The sequence below is a fragment of the Cibotium barometz genome, chromosome 44, assembly GCF_041138505.1.
Source record: "Cibotium barometz isolate CiBa-2024 chromosome 44, ASM4113850v1, whole genome shotgun sequence".
NCBI lineage: Eukaryota > Viridiplantae > Streptophyta > Polypodiopsida > Cyatheales > Cibotiaceae > Cibotium > Cibotium barometz.
Window position 1 is genome coordinate 6,598,360 of NC_141089.1, and position 24,924 is coordinate 6,623,283.

At 45.0% G+C, this 24,924-nt stretch overlaps 2 protein-coding genes across 3 annotated transcripts in view; both read left to right on the forward strand.

Annotated features, from left to right (window-relative positions):
- LOC147612900 (uncharacterized) overlaps nucleotides 1-24,924 on the forward strand; it is a 73,869-nt gene that overhangs the window by 41,527 nt on the left and 7,418 nt on the right. The gene's annotated exons all lie outside the window — the stretch shown is intronic.
- LOC147612902 (uncharacterized) lies at nucleotides 7,691-11,541 on the forward strand. Its single transcript, XM_086782008.1, has one exon. The coding sequence runs from the start codon at nucleotides 9,033-9,035 to the stop codon at nucleotides 10,671-10,673; it is 1,641 nt and encodes a 546-aa protein (XP_086638134.1). The 5' UTR covers nucleotides 7,691-9,032; the 3' UTR covers nucleotides 10,674-11,541.

Here is a 24,924-nt window from a genome sequence, read left to right on the forward strand (position 1 = left end):
TGTTGATCTCACAAATGAGGCTGCTGTAGAGCTGGAGGCTGCCAATAGGTCTCTCTCCGCAGATGGTGATTCTAGGTCTGTTCGGCGAAAAAGATGAGGTGTATTAAAGAATCCTATCAAAGAGGGAGATTCACACCGACCAGAGTATGAGTATGTCACTTACAACACACAACATCACGGTGCACCCAATGTTTTGCAGGAAGTACATAATGAGGGAGAGGTGGAAATACATTCAACAAGGTGGGCAATCAGAAGGACAACACCAGGGAGTAAGGTGCGGTGCCAAGGATACTTGAGAAATGAGAAACGAAAATGTAATGAACTTACTGATAAAAAAGGTAGGGCAGGATTACTAGGAGTGCCAGCACCATGTTTTGAGGGACTCATTGAAATCCCCTCTGGAACCAGGAAACAATTTGTATGGTTTTGTGGAAGTAATGTTGACCATACCTGGGAGCCCTCTCACAATGTAATCGAGAAACCAAGTACTAGACCTGCTGTGTGGCCCGTTGCAATTGGAACTTCATTGGATTCTACAGAAATATCTGCATTGTCAAAGGCAGGCTTTGATTTGAAGAACATTAGTGCAGAGGCACATCAACAAGTAGGGACTCCTCTTGCAAGTCATGATGATGCTGATGTGCGACCCATGAACCGCAATGGAAAGCTAGTGATTGTTGCCAGGGTGGTGAACAAAGAAATGCGGGATAGAATCAAAAGGGCTGCAGAGCTTATTTGCACTGTTCATGGGTGTAGGGTTGTTGTGCCAAAGGAGCATGTTGAATACACTTTATCGACTGAAGGAAGCATCAAGAAAGGACAAAACTACTTGGTTACTGTTTCAGCTTTTCCTTCTTGCACATGCGATGACTTTCAAAATCGGGATCGCAAAGGCAAAAGATACATGCCTTGCAAACACCTTTACTTTATTTATATGCATGAGCTGGACTTGAATGTGGATCACCAAAAGTTTATTCACCAAGCAGCCCTCACTAAAAGAGAGTTGCAGCAAGCTTTGCGACTAGCTGCTTGATGATGTAATTTTTACTTTTTGGTATTGCGCATAGTCCATGTTGGAACTCCTTCAATGTATTTAATTTTTGGTGTTGTTTGCAAATTGCAATGAGTTGTAGCAAGCATTGCTGCTAGTGGCTTGACGATGTAATTTTTACTTTAAGAGATTTAAATTTCAATTTTTCTTTGATGTGCACTTTTTACTTGTATTCATAGGGAAATATAAGCTTCCTTTGTCTTTATTCATACTGCAATGAAACTTATAATGTATTTCTTTTTGGGATCTTCTTTAAAGTCATGTTTGTAATGGATTTAAATTTCAATTTTTTCTTTGATGTGCAATTTTTATCTTTATTCATAGGGAAATACAAGCTTCCTTGAGGTTCATAGTTTGGATATTGCAATGATGATGGCCCCTTGTTTTTTTCCTTCGCTCGCCACGCTCGACACTTTACGCTCGTAAAAAGGGCCCCCCCCCCGAAGGATGAGGGGATACGATGACATCTCCTGGACGAAGAAGTTCTGATCATCTTTCACATCCCCTATAGTTATCCTTACATTTGGACAGGCTGCATAGAGCTCTCCAGATGAGTTATTAGCCGCCTTAATCATCCACCCATGATCTACATCCATTGGCCACTTACATTTGTTGTAGAGGTTTTTAGCCATAAGATTTATTTCAGACCCATGATCGATTAAGGCAACATACGGCTCTTCCAAGTCTCCTATCTTGACAAGGGTTTCAGTGGTGGACCTTGCCCAATGGTTCCTGGAGTAATGACTTTTTGCAAGAACTTCTTTTTCATCACCCTCATCCACAAAGCGCATTTGTCGTGCCCCTCCAGTAGAGTGACTGCATTCCACCACATTCTCTCTCTCTTCCTTTTGCTGTACCTGTACTCCTGAGTCTTGGAAGTGCTTGTCTCCCCCTGTGATGGAATAGATTCAATTATGGACTGCCTTTTCCTTCGTATAATATCAATTATCTTATCATGGAATTCTTTCTTTGCAATCCCCAAGACTTCCCCTAGTGTAAATTCCACCCTACTGTTTAGAATCCTCTCTTCTAGCACCTTTTTGAGGTCCGTTGCGGCTTCAATATTGGATTGGAGCTTGTAGAGCGGACTTTTCCCTTTACCCTTCTCCTTCTCATGCTTCATCTTTGCTGGTGCTTCTTCCATTGATACTTCCTGTGGAGGTTGGTTATGTGGCGGAGGCACATGTGATGGCCCAGGGTCCTTCTTTCCACTATCACGAGTGACCCTTTTTGATGACCCTCCTTCCTCATTTTCCCTCTTACGCTTTTCCTCTACCTGTGCCTCATTATTCTGGCATTTTGCAATGTAGGCATGAACAGATAAAGAATCCACAGGTTCTTCCCAGCCAGTCTCAAGACGTATACAGTCTCCTGCCTCATGCAAAGCCTGCTTAGACACCTTCTTTGATGCAATTAAGTCCATTGTTGATGGCCAAAAATCTTCATTCTCATAGTCTTCATCCTTCTTAGATTCCTGTTGTGATAGTCCGGCTTTTAACCCATAGGTTGCTGCCTCAACCATAGAGATGGCATGGCTAGCAGCCATATCCTCAATCAGCTTTTTCATCCCTCCTTTCCCAAAGTTTGTGCTTAACGGAAGACCAGTCTCTGTAAGGTGGATTTTTCCATCTTTGAAAAATACAAGTTGGTTTCTGAGAGCTTCCTTATAAGTGGCACAGTCTTTCTTCGCATGTTCTGGGTCATCACACCATATACATCTGAATGTAAACCCTTCTTTGCTTTGAGGCCTTTGCATAGAAGCCTGCCCTAATGGTAGCCCTTTTTCCTTAATCCTGGACATCTTCAGTTTTAGGTCTCGCATGCCCTCCTTAATAAGCTCATCCATCGGCCCTTCTACCTTTGGGATTGCAGCAGCAGGTTGTGGTAGATTCTCAGGGGTAACAGTTATAGGAGTTGCTGAGCTCATCACCATTTTATCCCTCCTTCGCTTCCGCTTTGCTAGCATGGTGACCGCATCCTCGACATCATTCCAATCATTCTTTAACCCCTGCTCCGTATCCTTATCCTCAAGGAGAATTTCCAGTTTTTCTTGGAGATCTTTCCCAGCTGCTTGTAAGAAGAGCTCTATTTTTCACTGGCTAAAGTTGTGCGCTCTATCCTTGACAGCTGGGCATAGCGCGTCTCGAACTCTCTTAGCAACTCTGTGGCAGAAATTCCAATTTTGGGTTTTGTAACCCACTCCAAGAAAGTTCGCTTGGTCACCCGCTCGGAATCCTCCATGAAATAATCATCCTTTAAAGCAAGCTTAAACTCCTCCCAATTTCTGCCACCATGTGCTGCCTGTAATCCTCTTATGCGCTCTCTTATTTCGGGACACATACCAGCTCAAAGCTTCGAACCATATCCTCCTCAGTCACCCTGTTTAGCTCCATTTCCTTTGTGTAATTGCGCAGGTACTTTGTGATGTCTTTACCATCAAATTGATCCACCTTCTTCACGATTGACTGCAATGCTTTAGTCGTGGAAATTTGCCCCCTCTCAGCCGCTTGCCGCTGTTGCATATACATAGTAAATATCTGAAACATTTACATAACCCCGGGGTCAAAATGAACCCCCTATCCCTCAGGATTCTCAGCCATAGCTTGCACTGTGTATTTCACCACTAACTCTCGCCCCAGCAGTTTCACGTCGGGTTCACCAAAGCTGTCGTGACGTGGGCGGTATCGTTGGGCAAGTGCGAGACTTCTGGCTGTGAGAGTCGTTTCAAATCCCAACAAGGAAACAAAATATATATTTCTTCAAGGGGCACCACCTGCAGAAACTGGAACCATAATATTTACATACCAAATCTCAGCAAGACATATGAGTTGTACCAAAAACCATCATAAGCATCATGGTTCAAACCAAAATCCAAGGTTGATAACATTATAACTTCTTCGCCTGTTTGCAGAACCCGGGGCTTCACTCTCTCTCGCCTCTGCAGACTCATGAGCCTCTTCTCTGCAAGCGATCTCCCTCGCTCATCTACACCCCGACTCCACACTCACACAGGCGGCTCCCAGTGCCTTCAGCTACTGCTGCTCTGCGCCAGCCTTCTCTTCCTTGTACACACGGCGGCCAACTCTCTTCACGCCTGGCCACTTTCACCAAACCATAACCTTCACTTACTTGAGAGCCTTCTCGCCAGAGAGGCGGTCACCTTTATTTTGTTTCTGGTCCCATCGAATCCTCAGCCAGCTCTCTACAAGGCGCCTTTGTTTGCTCTCCACACTTCGCCTGAGAGACCTCCAAACCTGCATAGGCCACCTTCCTCACGTTGGCTCCTCTCGCCGTTTGCGTGGACTGCCGAATCCCCAGCCCGCTGCGCTTGTCACCTTTGTTGAAGCTGCCAGCAGCTACTGCCCCTTGCCTGCGCACTCACCAGCTCCATCTAGGCGGCTTCCCTGTGTGTGTACCTGCAGCTACGCCCGAGAGCCTCCCGGTGCATCACACGGTGGTCTTCCTCTTGCCTGCACCCAGTTCTCCCTCTCTCTGCTGAATCACTCCAGAGCCTTCTTCTCTGCCATTCAATCAGAGCCCCCTTTCCCTAAACAAAACGGCCGCCTTCCCTTTTGTCTCCCGCTGCCCCCGACTCTCCACGCGCTCCCACACGTTGCTTCGCCAACCTTCTGGAGCTTCCTGAACGTCCGCGCTGGCAGCACGTTGGCATCTAGGCAAATAGCCAAGTGGCGGGCCACGTTAATATCATTTTTTATTTCTTTTAAGGCTTGCAAGATGGCCGCCTCAACATTCCTTCATTTCACACCAATGATTTTGTGCCATCCCTATCCACATGTAGCCGCTCTCTCTCTTCCATTTCACCAATTTAAAGGCAACATTGGCCCCATAATCTTTTATGCTCCCATGCTCCACATACTCTTCAAATGCAGCTTCCAGTGCCCGCTGTACTTGGGACGCGCACACACTTCCAACAACCGAGCAGCTGATATCATCTGTAGTAGTAGCTGACCTTACTCCGGACAAGCCTGTAACAAACCCAAAATAAATCCATCCACCCTGTACACCTGGCAACGCATTCCATAGCAAAACTCTCCACACACGCCATGCATCCATATGTACACAAACATGAACAAAAAAAAAGCCCTGTTACGCGTAAAGGCATATATACATCATGTACACTGTGGCACTTAATCCCATGCATCTGGATTTGCATTTAATGGCCTCACATGCATGGTTTCACACCATAGACGTGCCATGGCACGACAACGTGGGCCAAAAACCCTCAAGAAAAAGATTGGAGCTTACCCAAACCCACCAGTAGAGGAGATTGAACGAGTGCAACACTTAAGGGGTTTGGTGGAAGAAACACAAAGAGAACTGGAGCCAGTAGACCCTAGAAGAATCAAAATTCCAGACACAGTGTTTCCTACACAAGTTCAGCCTCACAGGAGCCATAAACCGTTAGCTACACCTAGTATCATTCGGGAAGAAAGTGAGGATAGGACATCAGGAAGTGGGCAGACACCCTTCTTGCTTGAAAGAATGTTTAGTGAGGGAATGCCTGACCCCATCGAAGAGGAAGCGATTCCATCTTCACCAACCCCTAGTCAGGGGCCGATATCTCGAAAAGTACCGTTGAATGTGTCCAAACTAATGGATTTCATGTGCTCTGAAATCAGAACCACGATCATATCCAAGTTATACGGAGATCCTGAGCTATTCTTAGCTCTTCAGGCATTTCTCAATGGAGAACTGAAGGCGGGGTTACCACAATTTGCAAATATGGATAGACCCGACACGCTTCAAGATGAGGAGGAACATTTGGATTTACAGCCCAACCTAGATGAAGACTCGGTCGTTGAAATACTAGTTAACAAGTTGGGACAGTACTTTGAAGGTGACGAATCTAATGCAACCCTCCCCATTACTACCAAGGGATTAACTCTAAAGAGAATCCTTGATGGTGGTGCTGGGGTGAGCATTGTGACTCAAAACTACTGGGAATCTATGGGAAGACCTCACCTAGAAGTCACAAACATAGTGGTTAAGATGGCAAACGGAACTATAGCTAAACCTATTGGAATGCTAAGGGACCTTAAGATCAAGGTTCTGGGATACAAGGTAAGACATACCTTCATTGTAATGGATTTCTCTAAGCATCCTATGTCATATCAAATGATCTTAGGACGTCCCTTCATGAGGGAAGCACAAATGGTGCATGACTGGTCCAAAAACCATGTCTACCTACAATTCCAGAACTCTTGTCATTCGAGTTGATCTTGAGAATGGTCGCGCGCATTCTTTAGGAAGCAAGGTTATCATTGATAATCGATTGGATACCACTATTCACTTAGCCCCATTAAAGTATTGCTATACATGCAAAAAAGAGACTGATGATGGGAAAGATTCTCCTTATATGGATGTCCTACCGGGCATGACTGAGTCAGATAACGTGGATTGGGTACACCTAGCGGCAACCATAGACACATGGGGAAATAGAGGCACAAGTTGGGTAACGCCTGAGGGGCAAGATATGCCACCATTAGTGCCAATGAAGATGCTAGGTGTTATGCACTTGACTCCTGATGGCAAGAAAGTGGGAAACTCCCTTGACACTGAAAGTACCGAAGAATCTGACCAATGCGACTCCAAGTCTGAATCTCAAGAAGAAACTAACTCTGAGCTTGATAGGGGGTATGAATCGAATATTCACCCAAGTGTGGAAGCCACGTGCTCAAGGCCTAGGACAGTAACCTCTTGCACTTCATCCGAGAGTGAGGGGGACACAAGTGAAGATCGATCAAGTGAGTCTGAATCTGATATAAACAAAAATCAAAAACTAGGTAAGAAGAAGACAAGACATAAGCGACAACGCTATTGAGCTAATGTACGAACTAGAATAAACAAAGAGAGATCCACTGCAGAATGGCTTAGTTATGTAGGAGCATATGACGCTCATCGGAAGTTAGCGGGTAATTGAGGACGATACCTCCAAAGTGTCATGTGGTGTATTCCGCAACCTCATGACATCGCCCAATTAGAAATCGAAGAGAAGCCGAAACTAAGTCGTACTGCGAGAAGGCGTCAAAACCGAGAGTTAGCTCAGCAACAAAAGAATGCGGAATTAAAAGAAAAAAGCATGGCACAACAAGAACCGGTAGACTTACACCCCGCACCCGAGTATTTCAAATCATTTACCACGGGGAAACGTAAAGTCGTCTACACAAGCCCAACGAACGCCTACCAATGGGAGTAGCGGTGTCTACGATGGCCTGGCGGTAGTTAAGGAGATAGAACTAGCAGATCCAGTGAGGAGTCTAAGCCAGTTTTTATTGCTCAAGACCTCACCAAGACGGAAGAAGCTACACTTAAGAGGCTTCTTAAAGAATTCAAGGACATATTTGCTTGGACATACCATGATATGAAGGGTGTTCCACCCTCTGTGGTGCAACACACAATTCCAATGATTAGCACTGCTAAACCAGTCTAGCAACGTCCCTACCCAATGAATCCTAAGTATGCAAAGATTGTACAAGAGGAAATTGAAAAGCTTATAAAATGTGGATTCATATACCCTATTGAGCACTCAGAATGGGTTTCTCCGATAGTCATTGTACCAAAGAAGAATGGAAAACTCAGAGTGTGCGTTGATCTCAAAAAGGTTAATGCAGCCACCAGAAGAGATCATTACTCCTTGCCGTATTCTGAACATGTGCTTGAAAGAGTTGCAGACAAGGAGGCTTATAGCTTTTTAGACGGGTACTCTGGTTATAATCAGATCATAATTGCAGTAGAGGACCAAGCTAAAACAGCTTTTATAACGGAGTTTGGAGTGTTTGCCTTTCGCGTCATGGCCTTTGGCTTAACCAATGCACCTGCAACATTCCAACGATTGATAAACACAGCCTTTAAGGAATTTAAGGGAATTTTATGAACCTTTCTTAGATGATCTCTGTGTTCATTCCTCTTGGGACGAGCACTTGATGTGTTTACGAAAAATATTTGAAAGGTGTAGATTATATCGCATCTCATTGAATCCTTTCAAATGCAAATTCTGGGTTAAACACGGAGTTATTCTAGGGCATATAGTGTCCAAAAATGAGATTTCCACCGACGAAAGTAAAATCAAGGTCATTCTGGAATTGCCCCCACCCACCAACTATAAGGGAGTCCAACGCTTTATGGGCCATGTTGGTTATTATTGAAGATTTATTTTATTCTTCGTTGAGATAGCTCGACCATTGTACAAGCTTTTCATCGAGTTTATTTGGACCGAAGATTGTGACCGTGCATATGAGCTATTAAAGAAGGCCCTGGCGAGTGCTCCAATCTTGCTATTGGGTGTGTACTAACTCAACCTGGAGAACATAAACTAGACTACCCCATTAGCTTTGCCAGTCGCCAGTTGAACGATGCTGAAATGAACTACAGCACTACGGAGCGAGGTGGGTTGGCGATGATATATGCAGTAAGGAAATTTCATTATTACCTTCTTGCCACCAAGTTTGTTTTCTATGTGGATCATCAAGCATTGTTGTATCTGGTGAACAAACCATGCTCCACAGGAAGAATCACACGATGGTTATTGATTCTTCTTGAGTTTGATTTCACTGTTGTTGTGAGACCTGGCAAAAAACATGTCATGGCTGATCATTTCTCTTGCATACCTAATGGTGAAGCTCCTACGGGAGTTGAGGATGACTTACCTGACACTTCCTTGTTCATGGTGGAGACAATGCCTGAATGGAGTGAGAAGATTGTTAACTTTTTGGTTAATGGCTTTCCACTCAAAGAGCTTCGTAAAGATCTAGCTCGAAAGTTGATCAAGGAATGCGAACCCTATTGCGTGATGGCCGGGACTCTTTATAAAAGAGGAAAGGATGACGTTCTTAGGCGTTGTGCCCGAGAGGATGAGTATCTATATATTTTGCAAGAGGTACATATGGGCGTAGCCGGTGGTTACTTCTTAGGAGCCTTAACTGCGCGAAAGATCTTACAATCAGGGTATTAGTGATCCACTATGTTCCAAGATGCATCACTTTTTGTGAAGGGTTGTGATGAATGCCAACGCTACAAGAAACCCCAGCGGAAAGATCAGATACTCCTACATCCAATTAAAGTAAACCAACCATTTGAAAAGTGGGGTTTAGACTTTGTAGGTCCAATTAGCCCAGCGGCCCGCAACACACAATCTCGCTGTATTATTGTAGCCACTGACTATGTGACCAAATGGGCTGAAGCGAAAGCGACACGCAAGGCAGATGCGAGGACAACAGCCAAGTTTCTCTTTGAAAATATAATCACACGCTTCGGTTGTCCTTTTAAACTTGTGAGCGATAATGGTACGCATTTTATAAATGAAGTGATTAAGGAGCTCACAACAAATTTCATGATATCCCATTATAAATCTACTCCTTATTATCCACAAGCGAATGGGCAAGCCGAGAGTACCAACAAGACCTTAATCTCTATTCTGACAAAGACAGTTGAGGCTCATCGCACGGATTGGGAACTAAAGCTTATGTCAGCTTTATGGGCCTATCGTACTGCGTACAAAGTGCCTACTAATCGCACACCATTCATGATGGTATATGGCCAAGAAACAGTCATGCCGTGGGAATTTGTCATTCCTAGTCTTCGTGTTGCTACTCAAGAGGGTTGGGATGGTAATCCCTTAGTAGAGCGTTTGTATATCCTTGAGCGGCTAAACGAAGAAAGACAATTGGCGGTGTATAATGCCCTTGTGGAGAAGGATAGAAGGAAGAAATGGTCTGATCGCCACCTGAAAGACAAGGACATCAAAGTTGGGGATAAAGTCCTGATGTATAGAGTGCGTAACGAAAAGAAGCAGCTAAAATATGCTGGTAAGGGATCGTACAAAGTATGTGAAATTACCCCGCAAGATACCATCCGAGTGGAGACTCTTGACGGAGTTGAAACCATTGGATTCCTCAATGAGAGAAAATTCAAAAGATACTATGACCCCCTAAGCCAAGAGAAGTTACATGCAATTCATCAGAAGAAGGTAGCTAAAGAACAAGCTGAGCTTCAGAAGATACAAGTGAGAGTTGACGCCAAAGAACGTCAGCAGCGTGTTAGGCGCCAACGAGAAGCCAACTTGGGGATTATGCAAGCATTTTTCGAGGAGGCAGAGGAGGATTCACTGGAATCTGACCCGCCTCTACGATACCCAATTGAGCTACGGAGTCCTTACGGGGAGGTGCTATATAATGCATTATTGGATACGGGAGCTCAACACAATTTGCTGTCATATGGAGTGTGGTGTCAACTTGGAAAACCACCTTTATCCAAGAGTGCTTTCCAAATTAAGGGTATCAATAAGAAGAAAACCACTGTCTCAAGAATTCTGCACAATCCTGTTGCCTATGACAAGGAGACTGTAATTCAAAGCTTTTGGGTTATGCCTGCTCGTACCATGGAGGGAACTGTAAACTTAGGGCGCAAATGGATGTTAGCCACCAAGTGCAATATTGATTGGGCAACCAGGCGAGTTACAGCGCAAGAACCAGCTCTCAGTCTGATCGCTCAGGGTCTCGCACCTAAGCCATCAACTCTGGACAAAACACTAGATAACGAAAAATCACAAAGTCAAGTAGCCACACCATCTTTGATTGTTTGCCACCCAACGCTTCAACGCTAAGAGTGGAAACAGGCAGTGTGGTCTCCAAGGCTCCGCTTACTTTACCAAAGAGTACATACAAATGGGTCCCAAAAGCTTCGTTAATGGCTACCTCCACTGCTCAATCTCATTCAGACAAGAAGCCTCGTAGTAGGAAAGCAGCTATCCGCCCGAGAGAAGACAACGTAAGATCACGTTGAATTCCTAAAATATTATTAGCAGCCCAAGGATACTACGAAGGGAATGACCAGATTTGGGTCCCTAAACATAAATTGAATCCCTCTACATCGCCTGTAAAACCTTGTAAACCAAATGTTGCCACCCCAACGACAATTTAAGACCGTGGTAAGGGAAAGGTAACGGAGTGCTCCACACCACTTCTTCCAGAGCTAGTTTGGATTCCCAAACGATATCGATCGATACCACCTAGCTCAGGAAGGGGGGAGCCACATGAAGCTTCTAGCTCCTCATGTCAGGCACACGTTGATATAGAAGTTTCTGCACGCTCTACACCTACCCTTGTCAATACCCACCAAGAAACCAATGAGTTTACGTCTTCCCTTGTAAAAGTATCGTCGGAAGCCATTTCCTCCGTACGTTCATGGGAGCGTACACTACCATCTCTGCAATTTGATGTGGCCACAAGGGTCATAAAAAGCTATCTGCCCACATCACCACCTATAACCCACTGGACAAATTGGTTCCAAGGGGCTACAACATCGTTGCAAAAAATATGATCTATCCAAGGAAGGGGAGAGCATGTACTCACGTTCTCGACATTCTATTGCTTCCTCCCTAACCTTCTCCCCTGACCATGTAACTCCCAAATTCGAGGGAATGTATATATATAGCTTCATACACAAAAAAGAAAAGAAAAGAAAAACAAAAAATAATAAAAAGAGTAAGAGCACATTAAGAGGAGAAATATCCGCACACAATTAGGAACTAGATTGACATGTCTTCATAAACCTACTGATGCTATATTTGTGTTTGGAGATATGGCAAATGCACGAGTATCACACACTTCATCCACTCCCACCTTTAGTGAGAGGTATCATCTATACCTTTCGCAGATATTTCACTCTATACCTTTCGCAGATATTTCACATGTGCTATCCTGTAATTAAAAACAGAATTGGATCATATAGATGTACTAGCCAGAGAGAGAAATGTTGAGGAATTAGAATGGCTAATTCGCCTATTGACCACGACTGATCTCTACTCCGTAGAGGACGTATCACCGATAGCCCAAGACTTTCCTTTTCCAACAGGATGACTATCCTCGTATAGTTACATTCTTGACGAGTTTATGTGGATGGGAAAACGAAGAAGATATATCTGACGATGAATGGACGGATGAAACTCATGGCACTACCGAGGTTGATTTTATTTATTTGGATGATGCAGATAGAGGCTTAGTCTTAGGGCTAGAGCCATAACTCTACAACATCCTCTTACCTTGATCCTCAGTATTAGTGTGGTGACTGGTAGGTAGGTTAGTATTTTCAAGTTGTTTCTAGTTTTGTGTTGTTAAACGAGTCCTTATTTTTTCCCACTGATGCGTCTCTCGAGGTATAGTGCTTGTTAGTTAATTGTACAGGTTGAAAAGTTTGAGGTGGGTTCGCCTTTAAGTCGTGAGACTGCCGCAATGTTCATACATAAATATCTACATCAAATTGCGGGCGTTTCTCATCGAATCAAGGAGATCTCCAAAATACAGGTGTAATTCTTCCATGCCCACTCTCTTTCATTTTTACTGTTCAATTAATTGCATGAACTATAATGCATGACCACATGGAATTTGTCAAAGCACTACTTAGTTTTTGAAGTTGCCTAACGTGTTAGTGTAAATCATTAATGAGTTTAACTTTATATTAGAAATTCTTGGGAATGTATGAAGTCTTTAGTTAACCTTGGAATATGGTTGTCTTAGGTCTAGGATTAAAACCATCTTAATGTTTGAACAACCTGGCCGTGTGTGTTGATCTCTAAGACATAGCTTTTACCCCTTTGTCGAAAGGATGTAAGAACACATTATAATTCAGGAGCGAAAATCCAAAGAGATAAATGAAATAAAAAGAAAGGCCTACAAAAAATAGCAATGTAAGTATATTATGTGCTTTCAAGTCGGCCTATCGTCCTATTGACACTTGGTAGGCAAGGAGTATTCCACTCCAAATCGATGCCCTGGGTTGGTAGGGGGTAGCCTTGCCTAAGGTGAGCTAATAGATTCCTGGAGAAGGCCTTGTGTTAAACATGGCATCAGGATCGATGCTAGTTTTGCCTTAGAGAGGTCGCCATTGTTTGTAAAAATTGTCACGTGTATAAAAGAAATAAAGGCAAAAGGCTACTATGACTCTGATGTTTCTTGTGTCCCTAGGCTCTTGGGATTAGCTTGTTCTTAGAGTAGACACATTGTGGTCATCTGCTTATTTATTAAGCTTGGTAATTTTCCTTGACTTAGGCTAGTTATAGACCTTGATTAACCTTCGACACCTTGCTAACTCTTGAATTACTTTCAATAATTTTAAACTCCTGTCAGTTTGCTATGCTAGCTCATTCATGTGACCCCTTAAACTAAGCTCTCATGACAAACTTCCATTGTGGTCTAACATGCTTGATTTTATTAACTCTATATCTTTTGAATTCCAGCATACTTTCACTCTACTTCCGTGTTTTGCAGATACAGTCTACCACAACAAACCCTGTCGAGCTTGCCATACCATAGCTTCTGAGGACGGAATCTACATCAAGAAAGGGGACATGTTAACCTATGGCGGACATTGAGACGTATTACTTTTTACGTCATATAATTATTTTACGTATTCTGAGTCATGGCCCGGCTTGTCGACACCACATGTAAAGGATAAAGGGATTGGGTGATCGCCGATGAGAGGCGCGCCTCGAATTTCATCAGGATAAGGGATAGGATCGGCCGGCTATGTGTGGGCGTCCATGTGTGAACGACTAGGTCACATATAAGAGTCAAATGTAACCTAAAACCTCTTATTCTCAATGTGTTGAATACAAGGAGTGCTCTTGCTTTATCTTCTCCATCCCCTTCTCCTGCGTGTGAGAGAGAGAGAGAGAGAGAGAGAGAGGGTAGCGATCGAGCATTGCGTGGCGGCACGGCGGTAGAGCGGCGGCGGCGGCTCCTTCTTGATCTCGGCGCGAGAATCCTTCACGATGGCGGTCTGAGTGGTGAGTGACACACCATTGCTCCCTGTTTGAGCTTGCTGGTTTCTGGTTGTGTGCTTGCAGCCATTCGTGGCTCGCATACGGTGCCTGGCAAGTTCCCAGCTCCGACACGTGCGGCAAGAGCGCACAATTGCCTAACAAAAGCATCAATATCTCTTCTCAAGGTCGACCAATAAAAGAAAGTCTCAACTGCCTTTACCGTAGCGTCAATACCTCTATGACCTACATACGGTGGAACATGACTTTCAATCATAACCTTGAGTCGTAAATGCCTGGTAACACACAATCTACCATGCATCAAGAAAAAACCATCCCTGAGAGTATAATGATCATGTCGATGACCCTCAGACATCTGATCATAGAGGCTTTTAAAATCCTCATCATGGGCATACTGCTCTTTCATCTCATCAAGCTCATGATGATAAGCAAGTGAAACTGCTGAGACCTGTGGCTTTTATGACAAAGCATCTGCCACAACATTCTTTTTGCTTTCCACATGTACAATCTGGAAGTGGAACATAGACAAAAAGTTGGCCCATCGCATATGCTTCTTAGAAAGTTTAGTTTGCGTGAGGAGATAACGCAAGGTCTGATGATCTGTCTGCACTCGGCATTCTGTAATATACGACTCTCATAGACTATCACATGTCCTTCCTGCATGAGAACTGTCCCAATGCTGTTTCCACATGCATCACACTGGACAACAAAAGCCTTTCGAAGATCCCGTAATACCAATACGGGATCCGAAGTAAGCTTTTCTTTAAGCTTTTTAAAGGTTGCAATTTCCTGATCAGCCTATCTAAACGGAGTTGCCTTCTTTGTTAAAGCATGAAGGGGCGAAGCAATCTCAGTAAAATACCGTATGTACCGCGTGTAATAGGAACATAATCCCAAAAAGCTGCGTACATCATGCACGGTCCTCAAATCTGGCCAATTGAGAATTGCTTCCACTTTCGAAGGATTCATACGGACTCCATGCTCAGACACAATATGTCCCAAGAAGTGTATCTCTTCCAAGAAGAACTCTCTCTTTTTGCCATTAATGACCAGCCTATGCTTCCGAAGTTCTTCAAACACAATGGCCAAATGCTTCCTATGCTCCTCCCCTGTGTGTGAATGCACAATCATATCATCAAAGAATGTGTCCACAAACGCTCTCTGAGGCCGGAAAATCTTGTCCATCATCCTATTAAATGTCGCAGGAGCATTTGTCAAAGCAAAGGGCATAACTAAGAACTCATATAGCTCAAAAGTGATCCGAAATGCTGTCTTGTGCACATCCTCGGGTCTAATGCGTATCTGATGATACCAGCTTTTCAAGTCTATCCGACTAAAGATTGTTGAGTCCTGGAAGCGGTCCAATATGTCATCGATCCTCGAAATAGGAAATCGATTCTTGATGGTATTCTTGTTTAGCGCCCTGTAATCTATACACATGGGTCAAGAACCATCTTTCTTTTGTACTAAGAGCACAGGTGAGCAAAAGAGTGATGAGCTAGGCTGGATCAATCCTTTATTCAACAACTCCTGTACCTGACTCATAATTTTTTCTTGTTGGGCTGCACTAACGCGATACGGCGGTACCGGTCTCTGGTAGAAACCAAAGTGCGGTAGACTAGCAGTCACCTATCCAATTGTAATCCAGACAAATAACAAATGAACAGGAGCTAGAATGCTCCAGAACAAAAAGGAAAACGACACCTGTTGGCCCCAAAGCTTGACGCTCCTTTCGGTATTTGTTTATTCACATTCAATGGAAAGTTTAACTGAGTACAACAAAGCCAATCAGGAAAAGTAAACCTGCATGTCCAATCTGGCAGCCCTCAAGACCTCTTAGATCTGTGTCCCAGAAAAGCAACACACTGTGGTCTTCTCTAATCAACGAAGACAATACAACAGGGCAGTCTTGAGCACACGTCTGGCTGTTCCATGTTCATGGCTTCAAACTCAGCCCCAGTACAAATCCATTGTCCAACTCTGTTTCCACCCTTCAAACTGCCATACCCCTCCTCTCACAAAGGGCCAGAAGAAACAAATCTGTAGCAGACATAAGCTAGTGGAAAGAAAGAGAGAAAGATATGTTCAATGTATTCAAACTGCTCTAGAGTCTACACAGTTTTGCACTAGTCAACTTGATTGTACTAGACTGTACTTGTAGCCGCTAGTGTCAGCAAATCTTCAGCAGCCACCTGTACCTGTCCGTACCAAATGTACCTGCAGCACCCTTATGATGCGTCGCCTGTATCTGCTGGACAGGATTGTCCGTACAGCACCCGCATGTACCTGCAGCACCTTTGTGATACGCCACCTGTACCTGGTGGACAGGACTGTCCGTACAGTACCCGCCTGCGTTAGTGGACCTGCAGCCGCCTGCGTCAGAAAGCCTGCAGCAATCGTACCAGCCTGTACCTGTCTGCGTCAGATGACCTGCAGCCACCTGCGTCAGAAAGCCTGTTGCAACAGGACTGATCTGTCCGTACAGTACCCGCCTGCAGCACCTGTACCGTACAGTTCTTCTTCCGGCGTCCCGTTACAGCTTCCTCTCCACGCAGCTAGACCATACGTGTTCTCCCCACACAACCAACCGACTAGTCTCTTTTCTTCAAAAAGCAAGAGAGAAAAAATGGAGAGGAAGGCGTGTACTCTAAAAGTAGAGTAGCCTCCTCCAATATTATGCTAGTGACCCCTTTAAAGTCTATTAAACTTTCTAAGGGCCACCCAAGATTTGTTAACCTTAGAAAGTTAAAAACCTTGGTCCCCATTCATACTTGGGGCTGTCCACACATATTTCTTTTGTCCGGACTCCCAAGTTTGCATCTTTAAAAATTTACCTTACATTTATCTTGCTCACGAACCACCATGCTGACACTTATGTTGTTCCACTTTCACAGGGTCATGACACTAGGTAGTCTGGAGCCCAATGGACTATCACATGCCACAAATCCAAGCATTGTCCACACATCAAAAATAGCACACAAAGTCAAAGAAATTCAAATATACATCAGTATGCAATATACAAGTAATGATTCTCCTGTTCATGGATTGTCCTGCCTGGTTTCATTGAAACCATGCTGCGCTATTGGGCTCATGAGGGACACTGCGCAGACTATTGCTCTGGTCATTAAGACCGCCCAAGAGTTCGCTCAAGGCCATCTGGTCACTAGGATTGCTTGAGAATTCGCTCAAGGCCATTTGGTCACTAAGACCGCCGGAGAGTTTATCTAGGCCATCTAGTCACAACAATGACCGCTTGACTATGAAGTCCAAGATATCTGGCATCGTTGCCTTCCAATTGGTCATCTGGTATCGTTGCCTCCCATACACAAATCTCGTTCTGGCATCGTTGCCGTCCAATGGGTCATCTGGCATCGTTGCCTCCCATATACAAATCTTTCTCCTTGGGCTATTGGGCATCGTTGCCACCCAAACTAGAGCATGTCTAAATAATCATTATATATGCAGATCCCTCCCTCTTGAATTTGTCTTGATCGCAAGATGTACAATCTGTAGTTCAAATACATCTAGACCAACCACTTTCTCATAAGCTCGTAGTATATCTGGATAGTCCTTGAAGTACTTCTCTGGCATCCATTTCCAAGAGGAACTTTTTAACCACTGTCTTTCCTCTTTTTCCCATAGAATAGAACACAAATTGTTCTGGCTCTTCCACCCTTGGTGGATCCTCCAAAATAGGCTCCTCTGGAGGTAACATGTACATGGTTTCAATAAATTGTCATGAAAGGCATTATGTGTCCTCCAATGATCTGAAAGGTCCAACCGATGCCATACATGATTGATCTTCTTGGTATCTTGAAAAAGGTCCAAATACCATCATTCTCTGACTTTGGCAATCCAAAGATAAATCCATAACAATACTCTCCCATAGAAAACAGGTAATGAGTTTAACAAATCTTGCTGGTGTTTGTGATCTTCTAACAAACCGAACATTCTTGAACATATAACTCAATGTTCTTTCTTGTACGAGGCCAATAAAAGCAGCTTTCCAAAGCTTAATTTGTAGTCAGTATGCTTCTTTGTCCTACGTTTTCTTGTTCACTTTTGGCCTCAAATCCTTTGTTTCACATAAACGGGTTTACTTCATAAAAGAATCTTTCTTGATAGCAAGAAAAGTCACAAAATTTCCATTCTAAAATCTGTTCCAAGATATACATGGAACATATGGATGTGCTTGGAACACTTGTAGTCCGCAGTTGAGGACAATTGTGATATAAGAGCGACGGATGTAACTATTTGGCCCTCCTAGCTCTTTTTCACATAATGGAACTCATGCTCGGACACATGGACATATTGATGAAAGCATGGAAACTGTCACCATTTTGGGCATCTCAAGAATTTATGCGTGGAAGGGCTTTGGATGCCGAAAAGATGAAGAATGTACAAGCTTTGGGAGTGCGGGATTATCCAGTACAGAGGACCAAGTGTTTGTAGCATGGTCCATGCACTCCAGACAGTTTCTTGGACACAGAAATGGGCTTTGGAGCTCAAGTGTCAAGTGGAAAGTATGTATATGGCGAACTCTTGAGGCGAACTCAAGTATGTATATGGCGAACTCAAGTATGTATATGGCGAACTCTTGAGGATTTGGGAGAGATCAAGGAATGAAACAGGTTTCTACATGGTGCTTACATGTATTTCTCATGTGGTGGAACAAAAAGAGATCATCTCCTAAATTTTAGGAAAAGTTGCTATTTTTAGCAATCTTTGATGGAATTTCTGTTCGCGTCATTACCTTTGGAATTTGACAAAGATCGAGTATTTCCAAAGCGCCATTGTGAAATACGCTATCATCTGGGATATTTTTAGAGCTGAAGATAGTGGAATTTTTGGCCTTTGGATTTGGAACATGTGGTAGATAAGAGCATAAAAGTGAGACAAGTGTCCTCACACTTGTCAATTCAGCTCTACACATGGCATTGTAGCATTTTCTTGTTTATTTTAACATGAGAGAGTTATCTCTTGGGTGAGTTTGAGCTTCAAGCAGATTTAGCAATCTCTGAGGAAACTTCCGTTCGCGTCATTACCTTTGGAATTTGACAAAGATCGAGTATTGCCAAAGCGCCATTGTGAAATACGCTATCTTCTGGGATATTTTTAGAGCTGAAGATTGTGGAATTTTTGGCCTTTGGATTTGGAACATGTGGCAGATAAGAGGATAAAAGTGAGACAAGTGTTCTCACACTTGTCAATTCAGCTCTACACATGGCATTGTATCTCTTGGATGAGTTTGAGCTTCAAGCAGATTTTTGGAGACTGAAAATTGTTACAACCCTGTGTTTTTCCCTTTGGACAACAAGCAAGTGGGCACCGGCGCGGGATGGACAGTGTGGACAGGCATCCGTTTGAATGTAAAAGGAAAACTCATAAGTGTGGCTAGCCCAAGTGTGAAAGGGGACAAAAAGAGATTTATAAGGTTACAAGGTTTTTAAACCTTTGATGGCTAAAAATATTAATATATATTTATAAGCATGCGTTTTGTAGTTGCTTTTTGGCGTTTTTGATGAAAAGCGCATCGCCTCCTTGTAAATCGAAGGGTGGCGGATTCGAGAGCAAGGGAGTCGTCGGATGGTTTACGTGCGCAACTCCTTGAGCGCAAGCTGGCACATGGTATGTACGTGCGTTGCTGCGCGTACCACAGGCTACTGATGGGCGCTGCTGCGCAGGGGGGCTGCCGTCGTCGTTGGGCGCTGCTGCTGCTGTTGCCGCAGCCGAGTGCAGCTGCTGGCGCTGCTGGGCGCTGCTGGGCGCTGCTGCACATGGGGTTGCTGTTGTTGGCCGCCAGGTGCTGCTGCTGCGTATGGACTACAGCCGAGTAGCAATGGGTAGCATGGGGCAGCCAAGCGGGCAACCATACGGGCAACCAGCAAGGGGTAGCCAGGTAGGCGTCAGTCAGGAGTTTCTCTGCAGCCAGTCGGGCAGCCAGACGGGTGTCAGATGGGATGCCCTCTACGCTAGGTGGTTGCATGTGAGGAAGCAGTCAGTGCGGGTCTCTCTCTATCTCTCTTGATGAAGGTGAGCTGAAGGAGGCACCGAGGGGGTAACAGCCAAGGGGTCTCTCTCTCTCTCTCTCTCTCTCTCTCTTTCTCTCTCCAAGTAGGTTTTATTTTACGAGATTGGGATGCGGAGAATCAAGTTAAGAAGCACAGGATGATGTTATTGGAAGAGATGTGTGTTGTTCTTCGTCTTGGACTTATGTGTATTCAGGGACGGCTTGACACATCCTCTATCTTTCTCTCTCTAGGATTTTGGCACCATGATTTGATGGTGCATATGTGGATTTATCTGTCATGGAAAAAGAACATTGGTTTTTTGAGAAGAAAACAGGACTTTGGTATCGAGGATACAGGCCTATGGTTTATGGATACAGGTCTATGGTTTATCAAATACAGGTCTTTGGTTTCGTGTGGAAAGCATGCCTTTGGATTCATGTGAACAGGTTCTAGTTTTTCTCGAGGTTACATGTAAGCTGTGACTATAGGAAGTGTACTGTGCAAAATCCCGTTGTTCCTCTTTCTCTCCCTCCTCTCTCTCTATCTCTATAACTCTTGGACACGTGGTTGCATCTGTTACAAGCATTGTTGGACTTACAAAAATAGTGGACAACCATATATCCTAACAAGAGGAAGTCCTTCCAAGGCTCACTACCTAGGAGAAGTCCTCTAACAATCAATTTGCGCGGCTCTGAATGGTGGGGTCGATGATGCCTAGGCCGCCTGCTTACAAGACCAACAGAATCACCTTCATGCATAAAGGCCGAGAGCATGTGATTGATGCTAGGGAAGACGGTGATAGTATTCCCCTTGTATCTCATGTACAAAGGTGGACTAAGCTGAGGGCTGGCATCTCTGTGAAGATCCATCTAGTGCTCTACGACCAAGGGCTTCCCAGGCTCAGAGGACGGGCTGAAATCCTAACAAGAGGAAGTCCTTCCAAGGCTCACTACCTAGGAGAAGTCCTCTAACAATCAATTTACGCGGCTCTGAATGGTGGGGTCGATGATGCCTAGGCCCCCTCTGTGTCGCAGCTGAATGATCATTCTCCAGGCCACTTGGCCCTGGCAGGTCTCCCATTGCTGCCGGCCTGCAAAAAATTACGGATCAACCGCTATACCTGACCAATGCAGGCTCGGGAGAAGGGCCAACAAGAAGTAGTATACCACACGGTGGCAAGAAGAACTTGGTTCACCACCACCACTCGGCCGGCTAAGGAAAGCCTTGCAAAACTCTAGTACAAAAGCATTCTTTTGAATGCTTTGAAGAAGAGGAGCTAGGTGTTGCTCTGGGGAGATATCGATGCCCACCTGGCATCCAAGATAGTGGATTGGAGTGTCCCTTGGGATCAATTGGAAAGCCTCAACTGGACACCAAGTTGGGGTGGGTGGAGAGCCTACCCAAAAACCATATGACTTGTGCCAGTTGATCTGTGCTCCTGATGCGTGACAGAAGATCTTTATCGCCTCTGTGAATCTCTGAAGATTCCCCACATCTCCAGATATGTATGTTGTTGTGTCATCTCTAAAAGCAGGCAAAAGTTGAGGGTTCGAATCCCTGGGAATTTTCTCTCCCCCGAATTACGAGAGTGAAACGAGTTGCTGTCTGCTCTTGCCAGCCCATTTCGCGGTTCCCCCTCTGGCTCAGGAAACGAGGTCATAGTCGAACGGTTCGCATACATTCTGGCCCCACGTACTTCTCAATCGAATAAGGAGCTCGAATCATTAAGAAATACTGATCCGAGCATTCGCTCGTATTCTGAAAGATGTGTCGTACTAGAGGTGCCGGTCAAGCGCAATCAACAACCCGTATCCTTGGGGAGCAGAGAACAGGGTGAGGCGTGAGTCCAGTAGCTCCTCGTGAGTATAGATGGGGAGACGCAATTCTTGGAGCCCAGTCTCTTGAGTTGAGAGAGAACTACTTATGGCCTCGGCGACAAATAGAAAAAGGTATGGTGCCAGTGGACAACCTTCTCAGACTGAGCGAGAAAGGGAAAATATGTCACCTCTGGCTCCCTAAATGAGAACCTGACTGTGAGAGGCCGAGTAAAGTCCTGAAATACCACAGATCCACTCCATTGGGAACCCCATCCGGTACATCGTGCCCTCCAGAAAGCCCCAGTCAAGTCTATCGTAGGCTTTCTCAAAATCCTGAAGGAGCACAATGAGGTCGTGTTGTCGCATCCTTGCGGAAGCTGTCGCCTCCTAGAAATTGAAGATGTTATCCAGAATGCTCTATCTTGGCCTCGTATCTTGCAAATACCATCTATCCGCATGTTTTGGGGGGGAGGAGGGAATGTGAGAGAAATGATAGCTCCATCTGTCATCGGTCTGGACATTTTCCAGTATGAAAGGGCTCTGGTGGACTCCATATGTCTAAATATTTGGAAAGTACAAGCTTTGGGAATGGGGATTATCCTAGAATACAAAGGACCACACTTCTAAAATTTAGGAGAGTTGCTATTTTTGGCCCGACTCCGATGGAAAATTTGTTCGCATCATTATATCTCGAATTGAGCAGATACCAAGAGTTGGCAGAGTGCCTATGACAGAATGTCTACCAGTTGGGATATTCCTAGAGAGAAAGTTTATGGAAGGATCCATCTCTTAGATTGGGCCATGTGGCAAGAAAGTGGACCAAAGTGAGACAAGTGGCCTGACACTTGTTAGAAAGTGGATCAAAGTGAGACAAGTGGCCTCACACTTGTCACTTTAGCTATTGTGTGGCTCTCCACTTGTCATCGTAGCCTTCTCTTGCCATTTTAGCTCATGGGAGGCCCAAATCTATAAATTGGAGCCCTCTCTCTTCATTAATAGAGGCTCTCTTGCTGCACACTAGCCTCTACCACCGTTACAGACTGCCCTAATGACGGCTACTCTCTCTCTTGCTGCACACTAGCCTCTACCACCGTTACAGACTGCCCTAATGACGGCTACTCTCTTTCTCTCTCTCTTGAAGGCTGCCCATGAAGAATACCAACTGTTGGGGACTGTTTTGGAGGCTTCCATTGCGAAGAAATACTGAAGGCAAGGGTATTCAATTATTTATTATGATTTTTAGCCATTGTACTTGTTGTACCAGCCCTTGTACCTGTTGTACCAGCCATTGCACTGGCTATACCAGTCCTTGTACTTGCTGTACTTGCTTGTACCAGCCATTGTGTCAACTGTACCAACCATTGTACTTGGTGTATCATCATTTGTACTTGTTGTACCAGCCACTGTACTTGTACCAGCCGTTGTACCAATTGTACCAGCCATTGTACTTGTACCGGCTGAATGGAGCGTTGTACTTGTTGTACCAGCCAAGGTTGCATCGAAACGCCGTTTGGATCTGATCCAAACGTTTGGAACGATTGAAACGCTCACTAATGTTTGGAAACGTTAGTGAATGTGGGTCCTTGGGATTTTGATTAATGTAGGTTAAAAAACCCACGCACGTCAACATTAAGTTTTTTTTTCGTGTTTCTTACGTGGATGCGGCTCTCTCTCTCTTTGGCGGCGGGTGCTCGTGGGTTGGTTGTGCTGGTCTTCTCTGGTCGTGCTGCGCTCATTGCCCAAGTCACTCGAGTCAGTCTCTCACTCTCTCTCTCTTTGGTCTTTTGAAGACGTTAATATAACATTTAATTTCATTTCATTTCTCTCTCTCTCTCTCTCTCTCTCTCTCTCTCTCTTCCACACACGCTCGCGGCTGGCCGCTGAACTCTCTCTCTCTCTCTCTCTCTCTCTCTCTCTCTCTCTCTCTCTCTCTCTCTCTTCCACAGGCACTTCCCTGCCCTGTTCGTTGCTGCCGCCCTGCACTGCTCTCTCCCATCGCGCTGCTACTGTGCGCTACCCGCACTGTTCTCTGTTCTCTGTTCGTTGCCGCCCTGTTCGTCGCCCGCTTGCACAGCCGCCCTGTGCGCTGCCCGCACTGCTCTCTCCCATTGCGCTGCTACTGTGCGCTGCGCTGGCTGTCTCTCTTTTCCCACCCACCCTTGCTCAGGCCCCCAAGGCAGCAACATAACTCTCTCTCTCTCTCTCTCTCTCTCTCTCCTCCCTGCCTGTGGGAAGGACTGCAGAGTGATCTGGAGGAATCGCGCCGAGTCTCCAAGAGAAACTCGAGGCCCTTGAGACGGCAATGAAGGCACTAATCAAGGAGAACAAGAAGACATCCGATTCCAACCTCAATGAGGTGGAGAACAAACTACACCGGCACATCATGGCTCTCGAAGCACGGGTCATGATCCTCGAACAAGAGAAGACGCCACTCAAGGAGGAGGTGAGTGCATTGAAAGTGGAAATGGTAGCTATCAAGAATACTGAGAAGGAAGAAGGGGAGATCAATGACAATACTCTCACGGCCATCAAAGAAGAGATCTCCAAGGAGATCACAGAGGACATGGAGGGAAAACTCGAAGCCAAGCAGTCAGGATGGGTTGAGGTGGTAAAGAAGAACATCTGTAAAGACGTGAGGGAGGAGACTCAAAGGGAAGAACACCAAATCATTCACACCACCATTGAGGAGGAGAAGATGAGGCATGCCCGCCGCCTCAACATTCGAGTCACAGGTATAGCCGAGACACCTGACTCCACTCCCGAGAAAGATGGACAGCTTCTATGCATGAAGCTCGGCTATAAGGAAGAGCACCCTCTTCCCTTCACCAAAGCATGGAGAGCCGGGAAAGACTCAACACGCAAGCGAGCCCTCATTCTACAGTTTATAGGAGAGACGGAGAGGGTCACCTTCATGAGGAAGAGGGTCATACTACGGGGTTTAGAGGGAGCTTCTATTTTCTTGGATGATGATCTCACGAGGATGCAGCTTGAGCATAGGAGAGCTTGCATGCCACGAGTCGTACACGCGAGGAGAGAAGGCAAGAAGGCCTTCTATCGAGATGGTCGGGTCATCATTGATGGCCAGCCCATGGATTAGCGGTTTGGGGCCTATGGGACACAGACCAGGCCACTGACAGAGATACACATGGCAGTATGGAACTGTAATGGTTCACTATGGGTGCAGCCTGGACGATTGGAGCATGTTATGGTGGGGAGAGACATTATATTTCTGACAGAGACACATCAGAG